At 38.2% G+C, this 18601-nt stretch overlaps 1 protein-coding gene across 1 annotated transcript; it reads right to left on the bottom strand.

Annotated features, from left to right (window-relative positions):
* Window positions 1–616: 616 nt before the first annotated feature.
* LOC120783888 (aldehyde dehydrogenase, mitochondrial-like) lies at window positions 617–18447 on the bottom strand. Its single transcript, XM_040117245.1, has 13 exons — window positions 18189–18447; window positions 13524–13628; window positions 12506–12646; window positions 11674–11753; window positions 11253–11364; window positions 8990–9118; window positions 7317–7430; window positions 5220–5322; window positions 4015–4199; window positions 3338–3502; window positions 2983–3140; window positions 2105–2219; window positions 617–1088 (listed from the first exon to the last, which is right to left on the bottom strand). The coding sequence occupies exons 1-13, from the start codon at window positions 18303–18305 to the stop codon at window positions 1056–1058; spliced, it is 1557 nt and encodes a 518-aa protein (XP_039973179.1). The 5' UTR covers window positions 18306–18447; the 3' UTR covers window positions 617–1055.
* Window positions 18448–18601: the final 154 nt, after the last annotated feature.

Raw genomic sequence — 18601 nt, 5'->3', positions numbered from 1 at the left:
TTCAATTGATATGTTGTATGGAGGGGTGAGAAGTATTAATTACCTTTTTCCTGCTGTTTTCACTGTCCGTTAGGTCTTACAAAGACCCTGCAGGTCCCATACCAGACAGTCATGCAGGTGGTCAGGATTCTCTGTGGTGAGACTGTAGAATGTATTGAGAACAGCTGGAAGGAGCCTCACCTCCTTCAGTTGATGCAGAAAGTGAAGAAGCTGCTATGCTATCTTGGAGAGTGTTGTCACATGTGAGGTCTAGGAGACGTTTTCTGTGATCTTCAGTCCCAGGAACTTCATGCTGCCAAATCTCTCCACAGTGGAGTCACCAATGTCAGCGGTGTCAGTGTGCGTCTTTCTGAAGTCGAGGTCCAGCTCCTCTCTGTAGGAGTCAGATTGCCATCTTTAAGTTGACAGCCTTTGGCTTTTTTTCTAGGCTCATGTTTGTCTTTTCATGGTCTTTGGTGAAATTTAGCTTTTATGCTTTATCTTTTGTCACATTTAAATAAAAGGGGGGGGGGGAACAAGCTATGGTGCTAACCAAAAATTTACAATCAAACATTTTTAAATTAATCTCCTTTAACCTTCCCTGTAAATAATACACAAAAATGACAGAGCAAGCAGAGTGCCTCAAATGCATTTATTCTGAAAAACAAATCTCAGTGCCCAAAAATTACAAATAGAAACAGTGTCTTTAGGGTTATGATTACATCAAATCAGGTGGAAAATTTAAGGTCTGGATAGTAGAGTTATGAACAGAACTTTGTATACTCTGCTGTTTGAGACGTCAGTAGTGTGGTGAAATATTGTAAGTATTCAATTCAGTTTGACAACTCTTGACGGTTTTGATTTACTGATAACAGACATTTTAATTGGGCGCATTTACACATCACAAAAAAGCATTCACAGTGCTCAAACGAATAGGATTCCTCCCTGCTTCCACAGGTACTCTATGTACTGTGCATGTGTGACAGAATGCAGTAGAATTCCTCAGGACAGAGCAGTATCTCAGTCCAATGTCTCGCTTCAGCTGCTTCCTGGTTGACTGGGCTCACTGTACATGTCTACGAATTCTTCTGTGGTACCTTGATGGTCACCTGACAAAATAGACAAAAACAGGACTTACTCTCAGGATTTTAAGATGTAAAGAATATTTCCTTAGTTATTATGTATCTCAGTGCAAAATCATTTATTCAAATGAACACCAACTCACTGCATGCAGTACTTCAACTTTCAATTTCGGGGTTATATGATAGTGTTAAGAGGTGTAGTGTTAGACAATCACTTATGTCTGTTATCACTTTCTCATCTGTACTTAGTACCTGTATTAACTTTTGGTTATTAAAGAAATTAATCTCCATCTTTAAATTTGGAGTGTGTTAGGTTTAGTTTTCAATGTTTTGAAACAAGTAGTTATACTTGTGAAATATCAAGTAATTTATATCTTTAAACATTCAGTTCCGATCTGCAAGTGCATTTGTCGACTGATTAACCTGTTGCCAATTGAAAAAAGATTACACCAGTCTAAAATATGAAAAGTTACATAATACACTCAATATTTAACACATTGAAGCAACATAAATGTGAATAAATGTTAGAAACTTTTTTTAAAATCCAAATCAAATAGAGAAAATCATGATGTGGACTTAATAAACAAATTCTGATTTCATTTTAAACTAATCTGAAAAGATGAACAAACTTCCACAGCAATTCTGACCCTAAATAAACCTTAATTTAACTTCATTAGGTTCAGAAACTTACTTTTTAAACTAAACAATCTCCACAGACCAGTGGACCAATAAAGCTCCCAGACTGCACATTAGTGGTATTCTGAACACTTCAACTCAAAAATAACTATCCCAATGTTCTAAAGGATTGCTAACTATTTTTACTGATTGTAAGAGGGACATATTACTGGTACATCATGTCTGAGGAGTTGATTATAACTGATGATTACTAAACTGATAATTCCACATTTTAGCAAGTTAGCATTAGCTTTGCATACTGACAGGAGGAGCTATCTGCTCCTAATCCTGAAATCCAGAAGTCAGAGCAATTCATATGATACATCTCAAACACTTCCAGTATATTGTGGTTCATGTTTAGTAATTACCGTTTTGACTTCTGTATAGTTGTCCAGACCATACTCTCCTAGCTCTCTACCGTTACCTGAAGCCTTGTAACCTCCAAACGGAGCCTGAGCCCCAAACACATCATAACAGTTAATCCTGCAGAGGAACACACACAAGCACACACATACATACAAATGACATTAATAGTGAATAATAGTGAATAAACTCAAATGATGTAAATTTGAAATGTGGTAATATCACCACATAAATGTAATATTAAAATCTTGGCAACCTGAACCCATTACAACTCATACACAGCACCTCAACACAGACTTCAGAAAAGTGACAAGGAACCTTCAATGAATCCAGATTTAAATACGAGCCTTTATTACTAGGTATCCACATACTATGTTAAAATCTCTTGTTCTTACTTTTAACGGCTGCTGCAGTATTTTTTCTTAAAACACCAGTACACAATATGATCTCTCTTAAAGACAGTGATACAGTAAAAAACAACTGCCTGGATGTAGCTGAAAAGCATCTGTTTAACACTAAAAACACTCAACAGCCACAGATTTAGTGACAGAAAGCATGCCTCTTCCTATCCATCTGTCTGAATGCACCAAAACAGCATGCACTACAGGGACTTCTTTGATCATCTGATCTGTAATACTTTTATTTTTTTCAACTCTTAACTGTAAAACTCTGCCTACTTGTGTCACATTACCACAGATCTGAGCAGTGACAATGTGTAAGATGTTGTATCATAGCTAAAATGAATGAAAGCCAAAACTACACAAACAAAACCCATGCTCTAAATTATTCCTTTGAATATTCATGAGAGAACCTTCAGCTAAATCATGAAAATCTACAGCTTATAACATTTGCATAGTAATGATTTCAGCAATAACACTCTTACCAAACAGTGCCGGCACGGAGCCCATTGGAGACATAGTTGGCCTTATCAATGTTCTTAGTAAAAACAGCAGCTGCTAGACCGTATTTAGTATCGTTGGCTCTCATCACCACCTCCTCCAGTGTTTTAAACTTCAGGATCTGCATCACTGGACCAAAGATCTGCAAGAGAAAACATGAAAGAAATAAAGGAAAACAAAAAAAAAAGAATGTTTATATATACATATATACACAAACACACACACACACACACACACACACACACACACACACATCTATATATACATTTTTTTTTTTTTTTAAACTGTGTGTGCTGTATATTTTTTTTTTGCCATTTTAAATCTTCAGTACCATCCTACCTCCTCTCTGGCAATGGTCATGTTGTCCTGCACATCTCCAAACACAGTAGGTTGGATGAAGTATCCTCTATCCGCAGCCACTCCTCCTCCACACATGAGCTTGGCTCCCTCTCTCTTCCCACTGCTGATGTAGCCTAGAATCTTGTTGAACTGCTCCTGATCTACCTGGACAGGTCATCAGAGATGGAACAGCATCACGTGTTTTTGTGAGTATTTTACTCTCTCTTGGAGTCCAAGCACTGAATAGGCTCCTAAACACCTTATTATGTTTAAAGCTGCACTCAGCAATATTTTTTTATATTAACAATGGATGAAGTGGTTATGTGAGAGGGATTGCTAGTAGTGATATGAAGAATTCTACAGTTCCCTTGAGCTCTTTGAGGCTTTTTGGCCTCTTTTAGCTCATATTCTAAATATTCTGTGTGTGTGAGGATAGATGTATGTATAAGCATGTATGTGTACATATTCATATATATTTTTCTTCTTTGTTTTGCTCTTTTTTCTTACTTTTAATGTTTTTTCAGTATTGTTTTTACCTACAAAAATGCAAAAATCAATAAAATATTAGTCATTAATCCTATTAATCTTGGCCAGGCTATAAACAAAATAGTTTCATAACAGTGTTAGGATATGTAATTAATCTGGGGGGTGAGTGAGTGAGTTTGTGTGTGTGTCACCTGAGGTCCCTGCTCGGTCTTTAGGTCAAAAGGGTTTCCCACCACTCGTCTCTTAGCTCGCTCAACACTCCGCTCCACAAATTCATCGTAGATGTCTGCTTGGACAAAGGTTCTTGAGCCAGCACAGCAACACTGGCCTTGGTTGAAAAACAGAGCAAAGTGGGACTGCTCCACAGCATCTTCCACTGAATAAGAAAATGACAAAGACAACCTTAACTTTCACAGGAAAAATATTCTTAAAAACTAAACAGTACTAAAATACTCTTCCATTATCATGTCAGTCTTTGACTTATAATTCTTTTCGGGACTTGTCCTCTCTATAAAAGAGCAATTGAAAGCAGGTGAAAACGTACAAGTGTACTCAAGATGTCACAGTATACTATAATAACTGTTTGTTTACAGGTGCAAAAGAACACATTTTTGACCACACCAGACCGTAATGTAGAGACATAGCAATGCCCTTTACATGAAATGAAAGGCAACATGTTGTCTGGCTGCATGTATTCTGTAGCACCAATCAATAATCATTGTCATTTATGTGAGGTAAATATCCCTCCACAATCCATAAAACTGAACTAAAAGGATTTAGGGGCTAAAAGTGAATTTAAGTTTTCAAACAGCGGACAGTTTCTATACACTTCTTTCAAAGTTTCAACTCACTTTAGTTTAAAATTAGATCTGCTCTTTCAGCTTTTGTTACACTTTGTTTGAGCAGTAAACTTACTTATCTCTACATTTTTCCACCTTTTCCTACTAAATACAGAACTAGACAGAAGTAAACAGAAATTAAAACATTTGAGAGCCACTTTTTACATTTAAATAAAAAGGGCAGACTTTGTAAGGAGCAATATTCCTATTGGAGTTGTGGCCAGCTTAACCTGGTTGGGGACTCTGGGGCAAAAATTAGCTGTCGGGCCCCTATTAAACCCCATTTCGTCACACCTCCAATAAGGCCTGCATCATGTCAATGGATATTGTGCTGTAGCTGTGCCTATTCCCAAACAAAGATACACTCAAATTACCACAAACTAGTTGCCCTACAGTGAACCAGCTGTTTAAGGGGGCCCCTGTGGCCGTTGCCTGATTTGCCTGGATGATACTCCAGCCTTGAGTAGAATATGACTGTGGCAGTTGTATCTGTAAAACATACAAACAAGGCAGTATACAGCATCTTGCAGTTTTGGAAAAATAGACAGAATACATACTGTTGGCATCAGACAGGATGATGTTGGGGCTCTTTCCTCCCAGCTCCAGAGTGACTTTCTTCAGGTTACTGCTGCCAGAAGCCTGCTGGATTAGATGGCCCACCTTAATGGACACAGATAGGGAAAGACAGAGATGGTGACACCTTCACTTGAGCGGAAATTATTTCATTGATGGAAAAGTAAGTTAAAAAAAACTACTAAAGCTTATTTAAAAGGGCATACAAGTTACAGTGGCCATTAACCAGACTGATACATTCCAAATGATAAATCTTAGCCCCTTCTAATTTGTTGTACTCATTTACTTTAGCTTAGGAAGATAAATGTATTGCCACTGTCTCCCATGAAATTAAGCAAAATAAAACTACCAAAAAAACAAAACAAGGCATTTGGATTGCCTTGTGTCCCAGAGTACTAGTAGTTTGTCATCAAGAATGCTTACAGAGGTTTAAAACTAGAATTGCCGCCTCGTGTTTTATGCCTCCGCCAACCAGTCAAGTTGCAGCTTACATCCATTTCTTTCTGTACTCATATAATATATGTAGCAAAGAATTTGAAGGAATTTAAAGAATATTCAATGTATTTCATCATAATTAGCATATGAATTCTATGGCCAAAAACTGTGTTTTGTGAGGTCACAGTGACCTTGACCTTTTACCACCAACTTCTAATCAGTTCATCCTTGAGTCCAAGTGGATGTTTATGTCAAATTTGAAGAAATTCCCTCAAGGCGTTGCTGAGATGTCATGTTCACGAAAATAGGATGGACAGATGGACAGATAGATGGATGGAAGGACAGATGGAAAACCTGAAAACAGAATACCTCTGGCTACTGCTGTCACGAGCACGGAGGCATAAAAATCAGTTTTACCACATTAATATGCAAATTTATTCAGCAAGGAACACCAAAATTCCGATCATCTACTTCATATGGGGTATCTGTGATTTATGTATGGAGATTCTACTATGTATCATTCTTGAGTTATTCTGTCTGCAGAGTCACAGAGTAACAGAGACCAGTAACATCAGTAACAGATGACATAATGTCCCACACGCTATGTAACGTGGACATAAACCAGGTGAAGAACGACTCCCTCCCCGTGATATCCCAAGTAACATCAGTGAAACTCCATCTTCCTGGCTCCACACAAAGCTGTTGGTACAGTCTATACAACCGATTTGTAAACAACAGGCAGCATTTATATTCAATGAGAAATTCAAACAAAGAAGTAGCTGAAAATCAAAACTAAAGTTACAAGGTAGTGCCTACTTGATTGAACTTTGAAGGTGCCCTGTGAAGTTTTCTTGTAAACAAAGTTTCTGTTTACATTCAATGTTACATATCTAAAACAAACTCCTTATGTGTACTCTTAACGTCTAACATACATCTTGAATACATTTCCTTCTCCATGAAAAAATTGCAAAGCTGAGTCTTCTTTAAAGTTTGAAACCTGCATTGTTTACATCCATGTTTAATTGCTTTAAGTCTTCCGCTTCCAAGCCTTTGCTGGCACACTGCTGCATTTCTTGTTGGATTACCACCACCTGTCAATCAGTAGTATAGCATATAACCTTTGGCTGGAATGTGTATCACTTCACTCACATGCAAGTGCATGTGTGTCCTCATACATGTGGATGAAACAACAAAAAGTGGACCCACACATAAAATCATTGCTCTATAGTGTTACTAATGGTGAGAAATTCCAAAGAGTACCATTAAGTTCAGCATGTCAAAGAGGCTGCAGGACATTTACACTATTTTTTTTTAATCCACTCCTGTGCAGCTTTAGCTTTATTGTTTGAGGTTATTGTCTTGCTCGTGAATAAAATCTTCTATAACATAGTTGTCAGTGGCTTACATCAGATATAGTATTTAGAATGACCTTCATCTAAACTTGTTGGCTCAAAATTTGCTGAACAATTTGTTGAGCTCAACACCTCAACAATTTGATACAATATGTCAGGGTTGCATTTCTGTGACTTGTGACCCATGTGGTCATAACTATATCTCCAGGCTTTTGAGTTAGTTTTATTATGTGTGCAGAATGTTACTGTCCTTCCAACAATAACTAAAGGCAGAAAAACAGAGAATTGTCCTACCTCTGTGGATCCAGTGAAGGCCACCTTGTCAACATCCATGTGCCTTGCAATGGCAGCACCAGCTGATGGCCCCATGCCAGGCAGGATATTCACAACACCTTCAGGGAAACCCACCTGGTAACAGACCCAAGTCAACCAAAGCTTGAGAAAATTTGGTCATTATTAGTAAGTGCATCATCAAGGAGCATAAAACTTAATAGAGGTAACTTCTGATTTTGCACTTACAACAACCTGATGATCTCACACACAGTACATGAGGCTAAAAAATGGCTTAATACTAACAAGCCTTTCATAAACTGCGGAGGTTGGCTAAATACGATTGTGTACTTAAGAAGTGCCATTTTATTAGCAGTTCTTGAATGAACAGGAATTCAAACTTTCTTTACACTGATGCAATGTGGCCTTATTTTTTCTCGGTAAAACTTTAGTTTCAGCATACATTTCACAAAGTACTGAAAGTACACTGTAAAAGTGTGTGTTGAAACTGTGTTAAAGAGGTGCTGATTCATTTTTATGATAATTTTGGAGGATGTGGTTTGTGGTGCTGTTGACATGTATTGCGTTATACAGATAGATGTGCCTGTTGTTTAGCCTACCCTCACTGATTTAAATGGGGATGGACAAAATAATACAAACACCTCTCAACTTAACGCAATACTGTTCGACTACCAGCTTCCTCCAAAATGATCACACAGTTGAATCAACACCTCTTTAACACAGTTTGAACACAAACTGAACATTGATGCTTCATGAAGGAGGGTTTATTGCAGGACTGCTGGATTAGACTGCATTATCTTGAGCTAGGTGTTCCTGACAAACTTCCACCTGAATTTAGAGTATATCTGGACAAATTTTCTCCCTTCTTCTCTGCAAAACTGCTCAAGCTCTGAAGCTGCACAGGGAAGGGAGAAAAATGGTTTCAAGAACCTTTATATCGAACTAAATCTTGCATCAAGCCTTTTTAACTAGTTTTGAGGTCAGATTGTGTTTTGTAGTGGCCTAATTTTTTCATCCCATGATCATATTTTTTGATTTGATAATAATAATTTATCTCAATTATACAACATTTTGCTTGTCTTTTACAGTGTGGGGTTGACTGCAGGATTTAATAGGAGGAAGATAACAACAATCTCTGTGCTAATCACCTCTGACAGAAGGATGCTTCAAACGGTGTAGCTGCAAACACACATCTAGAACAATTTTAAAATTTCTTAACTTCTCAATCGATCTTGAATTGGAATCAGTTTAACATTTTCAAAGTTTGATAGATGAGTCAGAGGAACCCTTCTTGACATTTCTCCTCGTTAAGGAAGGAAATTAACTTCTGCCATGCCCCTAATATCGAGGCTAACAACTTTAATACTTCTCTGGATAAGCAAAGAGAGACTGCATAATTCTATAACTTTGCCAATCATAGACATTAGCTATTTCTATTTTTAGGGACACACGCAGCAGACCAGTGCGAGCTTCAATACAAACCCTTCAAAACTAGGATGAAAGAGCATAGTAAGTGCTACTTTCATTCAATCTTTTTTACCCACAGAATGGTTGAGTGTAAATACTGTATTTGTGAAAAAAATTAAAAGATGGTCTTAATGTTCCTTTGTGTGTCATTTATGATCATTACATTTACTGATGGAGTGTAAGTTTGGAAAAAAGAAACAAATAAGTACCTCTTTAATCAAGCTAGCAACATAGAGTGCTGTGAGTGGTGTCTGCTCAGCAACTTTCATCACCACAGTGTTACCGGTCGCAAGGGCAGGGCCAAGTTTCCAGGCCTGCATCAACAGAGGGAAGTTCCACTGCAGACAGAAAAAGAGAGAGGGAGGAGAAAAAGATCAGGAGTAAAGGTATGGCCACATTTCACTTCCATCCCATAAATATTCACTCTGTCTCCCATTCACTTTTAATGAGGCCTGTTTGACGAACAAATTCAAGAATGTTTCCTTTTTCGCTGCAATCTCCAGCTGCTTCGCAGACTCACTGGACAGGTGTCACTTCTCTTAAACTTTGCGCAGATACGCTCGGTCGGGCAAGAGAAAACACCGCTGTGTTTGGAAAGTTATTATTTTTTAGCCTGTTTCTTTACCAATTTTAGTACATTATCACACTGCCAGACCGCAAACTGTAGCGTCACTCTAACACACTGTTTACAGTCTATGATCACTCTGATCAATATTTATTACCTGCAGCAGAAACGTGACATCATGATTGCAGGGAAATTTCATTGAACAGAACTGTGATGTGACCACACCTTAAGGGAAAGGAACTTTTTAGTACTATGGATGCACCCTGAATGTTTTGGGCTTTCTGACCATGTTAAGGCCACATTCAGACTGACCTTACCCCTGCATGAAATAAAAGCAGCCCCGTCATTCATCTGAATGGAGCCAGTCCGTCAATGCAGCCCAGGGGGCCATCACAGGGGGCTCCGGCAAAACAACACAGGACTGTCCGGCAAAAAAGTTGAACCAGGTTCAACTTTTCTGCAACACAACGCATTAGTCAAAGGAAAGCTTTTTGATACTTTTTCTCCTTAAGGAACGAAAGTAACTTCACTCATGCCCAGAGTACTGAGCCCAACAACATAAATACATCTCCTGATAAGCAAAGAAAGACTGCATGACATGACATGGCCTTGGTAGATTACTCTGTAACTTGAACATTGTACTTCTACTGTTACCTTGTGGCTGTCATAATAAAAGATAAAATAATTGTGGCTGTGACAGTTATCCACAGTTGTAATATCCTAAATGTGAGTATTTCAAACTGTTGTGCAGTGTTTTGGCATTTTATAAGTCTTTGAAAGTATTATTCTGTTACTCTAGCTGGACTCTCCGGTACTTTAAACAACACACCCCCACCCATGCAGCCCCCTGTGCTCTTTTCGGTCCAAATCTTATGACAGTCAAAGTGTGACTTTACAGAAATGATTAAAGAGGTTTCTGTTGTGCCAAAGATCTGATACCATTTGCTTCTCTTTCATTCTTTAGTAGAACAGAGGTGACACTATGCAGGAGGACAACAGATCAGTCATTTAATGTAAAACCTATAAAAGGCTTAAAATGTGTATTTCTCTCATTCTATCACACCACAACACTCATATGCACACACTTCTATCTTTTCCTTTGAACTGGATGGTTTCCCAGACCCTCTGGTTTAGAATGACATGGCCTTATACGACCCCTTCCTCTTCTCTTCTATTTGTACTCCAGTGTGTACTCTTCGTTGTATATCAATTAGTGACATTCCAAAAAATGAGCCAGTCTAACATATAAAGACTTATAAGTATACTGCAAGTCAGTGGAAAGATGAAAACCATATCAGCAAACATATTTAATAGGCGTTTGCAGGAGGGTTAAATGTTGATCTCAATGGAAGATAAAGATCAACACTATAGCTCAACATACAGAATATGGGTAATCATAGTATGTATACTTCCAACTACAGTGTGTATACAACTACTGCAGAGATGTATGGGGAAAACTATATTTACATGACAAGCTATTTGACATTAAGGTACAATCTACAGTATTATATCAGAAAAATGCAAGCTCTGTGCAAATGCAACCCACTGATGTTATGTGTTGTGTTTTGACTTTATGTATGGGTTGGAGTAACTGTAGTGGACAGTTACTCTTCCCAACTCTTCACAAGAAAGTAGGAAATTATTGCGGAAAAGACTGGTCTCATGTCATCCAACACTTTCATACATTACACAATAGTGTAATAAAACTTTCTCAAATTTTCTCTGTGCAAAACCTTTGTGTAGTCCTTAAATAAATGAGAAAGAGAAAACGTAATTTGACTGTTAAGCACCTAAACAAGGGCCACAACAAATGTTAATATTCCCCAGAGTGGTCCAAGATGTAAACTGAACACTGGCATTTTTTATGTTTCTCTCCCTGCATACCCTCCACCCCACCCCCTCCTCACCGGTATGATCTGTCCACAGACTCCGATGGGTTCGTGTCTGGTGTAGCAGAAATAATCTCCATCAATGGGGATGGTCTTTCCCTCCCATTTGTCAGCCCAGCCTGAATAGTACCTGAATACAACACCAATGGTTTAAACATGTGAGTAAAATACCTGTGCTTACTTCAAAAGTTTTTTTTTCCAAAAGTTCAAAGCAGAGCTACTTCATTTTACCTACGAGATTAGCTAAAGATCTAGATTGAAACAGTATCGTCCACCTAGACTGAAGCAGCCAAAGACATTGCTAAGAACTAACAAAGCAGTTTTATATAAGGGCTGCATTTTGCAACTTTGTTGTGCAACCTGTCTGCTTCCCTGTGGCCAAAGACCCACACAATGACGTTTTAAAATGCCATGAAACCCTGTGTTGAGTGTTTTTTACCTGAGACATTTCACTACATTGGGCAGATCCACAGTGTATGAAACAGAGTATGGCTTCCCATTGTCAAGGGTCTCCAGTTCCTGTGAACCAACAACATAATATCAATTTAACAACTATGTTATGTGATATGACGTGTTTCCAGTTTGGGTTAGTTCAGGAAAGACAAGACTCACTCACTATTCAAGTGATACACTAAAAACTCAGAAAAAATTAATAATCATGTAATTATAGAGTAATTATGACAAATCCGTATATTGGTTCCCTTGTAGTAGACTGGCTCAACAGATCTGTTTACACAGAAAGAACCGATCCACATACTCGGTGATAGAATTCCCTTCAGCCCTCCAATAAGCGTATGATACAGTTATTACTTCCATGTGATCATCCTTTAAGGTCTCTATTTTGTCTTAAATCTGGTGTCTCTGATTTTGTCATTTTTAACACCATGTCCTTTGCTTCACTATTCCAACTCAAACACCAATCAGATTGCTCCTTTTATTCAGCTCTTACTGTGTAAATATGCACAGACATTTCAGCAAAGCCTTTTTCCATGTACAATAATTTGTACATATATAACTAATAATATAATAGAAATTTAAACACTGTATAGTCAGTATTGGAAATTCTGTCCTGATCTATCCCAGAATTTATAATTAAAGGGGGTTAATTTTATATTTGACATGATAAGTATTATCCAAACATCAACGTTAATAGTAAAATGTGTGTGCTCATGTTAATATACCAGGTGGAGCAACAACATGAGACAAATAAAGGCAGAACTGTCTTTCCCAAATGCTGTTTGGTAGCGTTCTGATATTCAATGATGACTCACAGCAAGGTAGGCAGCATCCCTCTCAATGGCATCGGCCAATCGGTTGAGTAGCAGGCCACGATGAGAGGCATCCATCCGTCGCCACGGTGACCCCAACCTGAAAGCATTACGTGCTGCTTTCACCGCCTTGTCTACATCTGCCTGGAAATATTAAAATCACAATGTGATTAACTGGGTGAGTTGGTGGTTTTTAAAGGAATACTCCTGTGAAAATGTATCTTTGGAGTATCAAATGCTGGACAGGTGTAGGTTTAAGAGAGGTCAAATTAAATTTACCAAGGATTCCAATGCTGACCAAGGGTCAAAACATTAAATTGTATCAAAAATATAAAAATTATAAAATATAAGTCACTTTTTCTGTGTTGCTTTATATAGGAATATCCATCAGTAAAATAGCTGAAAAGTCAAATTATGTGTCATGCTATCATGGCCTCATAGCTGTGAAGCTTCATTGGAAGTAGCATGTTCAGCAATTTCCAGGAGAAACAAGATCAGTTTGGAACATACAGATGAATGACATTATGCTGCAAGACATGTTTTTCTTGCCATGGCTTAGCGGGGCAATTGTCCGAAGTGAGTGTTTTTTTGGGAGCTTATTCCACAAGCAATCCATGCCGTTGAGTGTACAAAAGGAGGAGACATTAGCTTTCTAGCTAACAGATGCCATCTAACACACTTAACTGTTTTCCACTATGAACCAGTGATGATGATCAACATTTCAGCTTTAGAAAAACTGGTAAATAAAATGAAGTGGCGTGGATCTTAAGGAGATTGCTTTAAACCTGTTAACCTCTAAAACAGAGCCTCCTCTATTGCAATACCAAACTCACTCTATACACTTGTAAACACAAATCATATCTGCACACTACAGGAGAAAAACTTGTAATTGCACTTTAGTTAGACCTACCCAGTTCAATTTCAGTTTAATGTTATTTTTCCGATTCCAGTAAATGTTACCCACAAATTTTCCCCACCTTCACTGGAACATAAATGAATGTGAATTTAACAGTTTGTTCACCTCATCAGCCTCTGCAACTTGACAGAGAACTTCACCGGATGCTGGGTTGATGGTAGGGAAAGTTTTCCCACTCGCTGCATCCTGCCACTGGTTGTTGATAAACAACTGAAACATTGAAATGTATCGTTAGAAGGGTTAAATTTACAGCAAAAAAACATTTCAAATCAATGCTGAAGAAAATCTGTACTGACTTTATCAGCAGCCATTTTAAAACTTTTGAATTCAATTTCTTCATGATATTAAAAAAAACACATTGTTCCTTATTTGTTACCTACCTCTTGTCTTTTTCATGTGCTACTGTGACACGTCACTCTCACCCCTGCAGATCCATTAAGTTTGAGCTTTTTTGCAACTTCAAGTCTGAACTTTTGTTATATAAGGAGGGAAGTCAGTTTTGGAATTGCGACTCCTGAGGTTTCTCAGATTTTCCTTTTGTGCTATGGTCCTAGAGAGCATTTTAATTGTGTTGTCTTAGACATCTTAGACTGAGTCAGGTTTACTGATGTGAGTCCAAAAAAATTATGACCATTTATGTGATAATGTCAGTAACTACCTGTGTAACTAGTACAATAACATTGACAAACAACAAATCTGACAAAATAAAAAAACAAGTAAAAGAATATTCTGACCATAACAACACTAGTAATGGTTACAGTAACAATTTAATGGGCTAAAAATTGTGATTAAAAGTCAGTTCACCCAGATAAAAAATGTTTTGTCTCACATAATAGTGGTTTGGTTTTTGCTTCTAAGATTTCCACCTCCAGCTCAATACAATTGAAGTGAATGGCATTTCCTTTGTGATGCTCACAACACTGAAAAAATATGTTTAAAAGATTTAACAGTAACACCTCATACCAGAAACAGTGTCACCATCACTCAAGACCACACACACACGCCAGAAAATTTTTTTTTTTTGGAACAACATTCAAATGAAAAAAAATCTCTGCAGTCTTTTTTGACGGTGTATTTCTTAGATTTTCCAGAATAGCACTGATTCTGGAAAATCTGGCACAAGAAACCTAATGTACAGTGCATTCAGAAAGTATTCACACCCCCTTCACTTTATTCACATTTTGTTATGTTGCGGCCTCGTGCTAAAATCATTTAATCAAATCAGTCTATACTCAGTACCCCATAATAAAAAAGCAAAAACCAAAAAAAAGTTTTGCAAACTTATTAAAAAGGAAAAACTGAAATATCACACTGACATCACTATTAAGAGCCTTTGCTATTACATTTGAAATTTAATTTAGATGCTTCCCATTTCCCTTGATTATCTTTGAGATGTTTCTACACCTTGATTGGAGTCCACCTGTGGTAAATTCAATCAATTGGACATGATTTGGAAAGGCACACACTTGTCTATATAAAAAGGTCTCACAGCTGACAATGCGGTGTCATATAAAATTGAGGACACCTCTGGTGTCCCTCAGGGATTCATTCTGGGTCCCACAATTTTTAATCTGTATACGCTGCCACTGGGAAATTTCACTAGAGACCATAAATTGATTTTCATACTTACACTGATGATACACAGTTATATATTTCCTTCTCATCTGATGACATAAGCCCATTCAATAAAATTACTTGTTGTATTATCCACAAAAACATATGGATGTCACAAAATTTTCTGCAACTTGACCGAGACAAAACTAAGGTACTCATAATTGGTGCCAAAGAAATGCAGACTTATTTTAGTGCTCATTTACAACATTTAGCTATGAATACAAAGCATGAAGCAAAGAACCTTGGTGTTATCTTTGACTGTGACCCTTCCTCTGAATCTCTGGTGAAAAATGTCGCGAAAAATGTATTATGCCATCACAGAAATATTATTCACGTACAAGTTAGTGTCAAAGGAAGACACCAAAAGTCTTATTCATGCTTTTATTTCTAGAAAACTTGACTACTGTAATGCCATGTTCTCTGGCCTTCCAAAGATTTTTTTAAACAAAGTTCAGATGATCCAAAATGCAGCAGCACTTCTTACCAAAACTAAATGTAGAGAAAACATTACTCCAGTTTTAAAGGCTCTTCATTGGCTCCCCATACATTTAAAAATTAATTTTAAGATTTTGCTTTTAGTTTTTAAATCTCTTAATGGACCAGCTCCTGAATATTTATCTGATATGTTGATTAGGTATGCCCCTTCAAGATCCCTAATATCCTCTAACTCAGTTCTCTTAAATATTCCCCAGAGTAGAACTAGGACATACCGAGATGCTGCATTCTGTTTCATCGGCCCTCACCTTTGGAATAGCCTTACAGAGGAGGTCAGATCCTCTGAATCACTAGATAGCTTCATAGCATCTTTTTAGGCTTGCGTTTATGTGGCTTGTATGTAGTTATGTAATTTAATGATATCAGAACTATTTATTATTTATTTACTATTTATTTTTATGGGCTTTTGTATTCATGTAGTTTATTGTCTCACGTCTTATCATTGTATGTTTTATAGCTTTTATTGATGTAAAGCACTTTGAGTTGCACTTCCTGTATGAACTGTGCTATACAAATAAAGTTATTATCAGTCAGTTGTACTGAACTTTTTTTTAAATTAAGTTTTGATTAAACCGAAACTTACCATCATGCATTTCCTAACTATCCTTTCACTGTGGGAAGTGTGCGTCTTCTGCCTCTGTGCTTTAATAACGCTTTCTGCTGGTTACTACTGACTTGGTTAGGAGTACTCTGGAGCTCTCTGAAATCATTTGGTTTGAGTTGAAACCTAGTTGGGACCAGATTTAACAATTAACTTCACTTTTCCTTGGTTCTTCGTCCCATACACCATCCATCCCTTTCAAACCTGAAGCAGTGTCAGTTTGTGATGATGGCTGAATAGCTGGATCACATGTCAGCTCAACTGTTCCGTAACTCTTTTGTTACCTTGGACTTAACTTTGAGACTGCACACATAATGTTATGTTAGGCTAACATATGCTGGAGACTAGTACTTAAATCAGGCCATGAATATTCCCCATTCTTATTGGTCAAAGCCCGAGGGGGCTGGGGGTCACGCATGCAAAGCGCCGTGGCAGCATACACCATAAGAGTTATGTAAGTGAAATTTTCAGGGGAGGTATAGAAAAGTGTACACGTCAGACACCAAAAAATGACATGTCCACCAGCACGTTGCACTATAATCAAGGTAAGGGCGTTTTGGCCAGTAACTCCCAGATTGCAAGTCGCACATTCAAAAACCTTATAAGTATGCATGCCTGAATTAAGCTGAATCTCTTGATATAGGCCACGCACAAATCTACCTATAATTATTTTTGCAAAATTGCAAAATATGCAAAACTTACTTTTTCAAACTCCTCCTAGGCTTTGAGTGAGCAATCGCGGGTTAAGGGCCTCGGGTTCTTGGTAAGAGAGGTTACCAAGAACCCAATGGTTACCCCAGAGATCCAGACATCCTGAGTGGTGATGAGAGAAACTTTCACACTCCACCGATCTGGGCTTTATCTCCTTAGTCAAAATTTGCAAAAAAGCACCTAAAAGACTCTCTGACTGTGAGAAACAAAATTCTTTGGTCTGATGAAATCAAGACTGAACTGTTTGGCCTCAATTCTAAGTGTCATGTCTGGAGGAAAACAGGCTCCGCTCATCGTCTGCCCAATACCATCCCAATGGTTAGTTTTTCCTTTTTAATAAATTTGCAAAAATTTCCAAAGTTCTGTTTTTGCTTTGTCATTATGGAGTATCAAATGAAGTTTGATGAGTGAAAAGATGAATTAAGATTATTTTAGCATCAGACTGCAACATAATAAATATGTTTAAAAAAAAAAAAAAAAAATCTAAATCTGGGCAGGTAAAGTAGATGAACGGGTCCGGCCTCTCTCTCGTCACCAATACTGAGGTGCTCTTGAGCAAAGCCTGAAGGCCCAACAGCTCCAGCAGCTGCTAGGTGTGGAAACGACTGAGGGGAAAATTAAGGCATTGCTCTCAGTCACACTTCCTTGGATAAACAATGGCAGAAACAAATTTACAGTATATACATGAAATTATTCACCGAACAAGATAATTCCTCTAAAGTGCGGAATATTGGTGAGAATTATGTGGAATAAAAAGAGACGTGGATCGAAGAACCTGGAGCTAGTTCATTATCCCCACGCTCGCAACCCCCGATTCACATAGGGATGAAATCCCAGGGAAACACTGTTAATAAGTAACTTTATATAACGCCACCCCTCCATGTGAAACTTATCTCTCCCTACGAGGATTTCGCAACAGAGGTTTGTCTGGATTCCTTACTGCAAAGAGACTCGTGCTGTAGCCTTTCTAAAGCTACTTCACGCGTCTCCCCCATGCTACAGGCTGCTGTTTAACAAACCCACTGCATCTCTTCACATTAGCAGGAACTAGACAAACAAAGTTGGTGGGTCCGGATCCTGCACCTCAGCCCTTATCTCGCACGTTTTCCGAATCAAAGCAAATCTTCATGTCACTTGAACAAATAAGCACAGTTGCTTGTTTGCAGAAGTGAAGCTAGACTCCCCACTCGTACTTTCAAGCTGTCATATAGGAAATGGGCTTCCAAACATACATAACAGTTTGGTCACGGTTCCACCACGCACAGACACACACTTGTTGATTACGCAGTTGGCCAATGTCCAATATCACGTCATGCACTTTGCGATCACTTGGCTAACTAATGTTATACCTTGTTGTAGTGGATCTCGGGTTGGGTGCTGGGTGCTGGGATGGCGGCAGCAGAGTAGTTGCACACCGACAGTCGACTCAGTCGGGGAAGGGCCCGAGAAAATACAGTACGGAGCATGATGCTTCTTATTGCACGCCAAGCCGCAGACACAGCGTAGTGATCAGCCAGAGGCTCAACGATCAGCCTGTACAGAGCCGGCCCTTCAGCCTGCCCACCCTCGTTGCGTCATCATCCTACGCTGAAGAGCAGTTAGAATGATGTTGCTGCAGCGGTGTTGCTATGCAATTCCAGCGTCACAGAACTCCCTCTCATATGAAAAAACTTGCGGCGACATTTTGTACGAAAAGTTCAATTTTTGACTGCTGGTTTAAAAAGCGATATTTTTGTATTCACCCAGTGTTTAAACTTTGATT

This window comes from Xiphias gladius, chromosome 22 (assembly GCF_016859285.1).
Source record: "Xiphias gladius isolate SHS-SW01 ecotype Sanya breed wild chromosome 22, ASM1685928v1, whole genome shotgun sequence".
NCBI lineage: Eukaryota > Metazoa > Chordata > Actinopteri > Istiophoriformes > Xiphiidae > Xiphias > Xiphias gladius.
The sequence above is the reverse complement of the archived record's forward strand: the minus strand, read 5'-3'. Positions and strand labels throughout refer to the sequence as shown.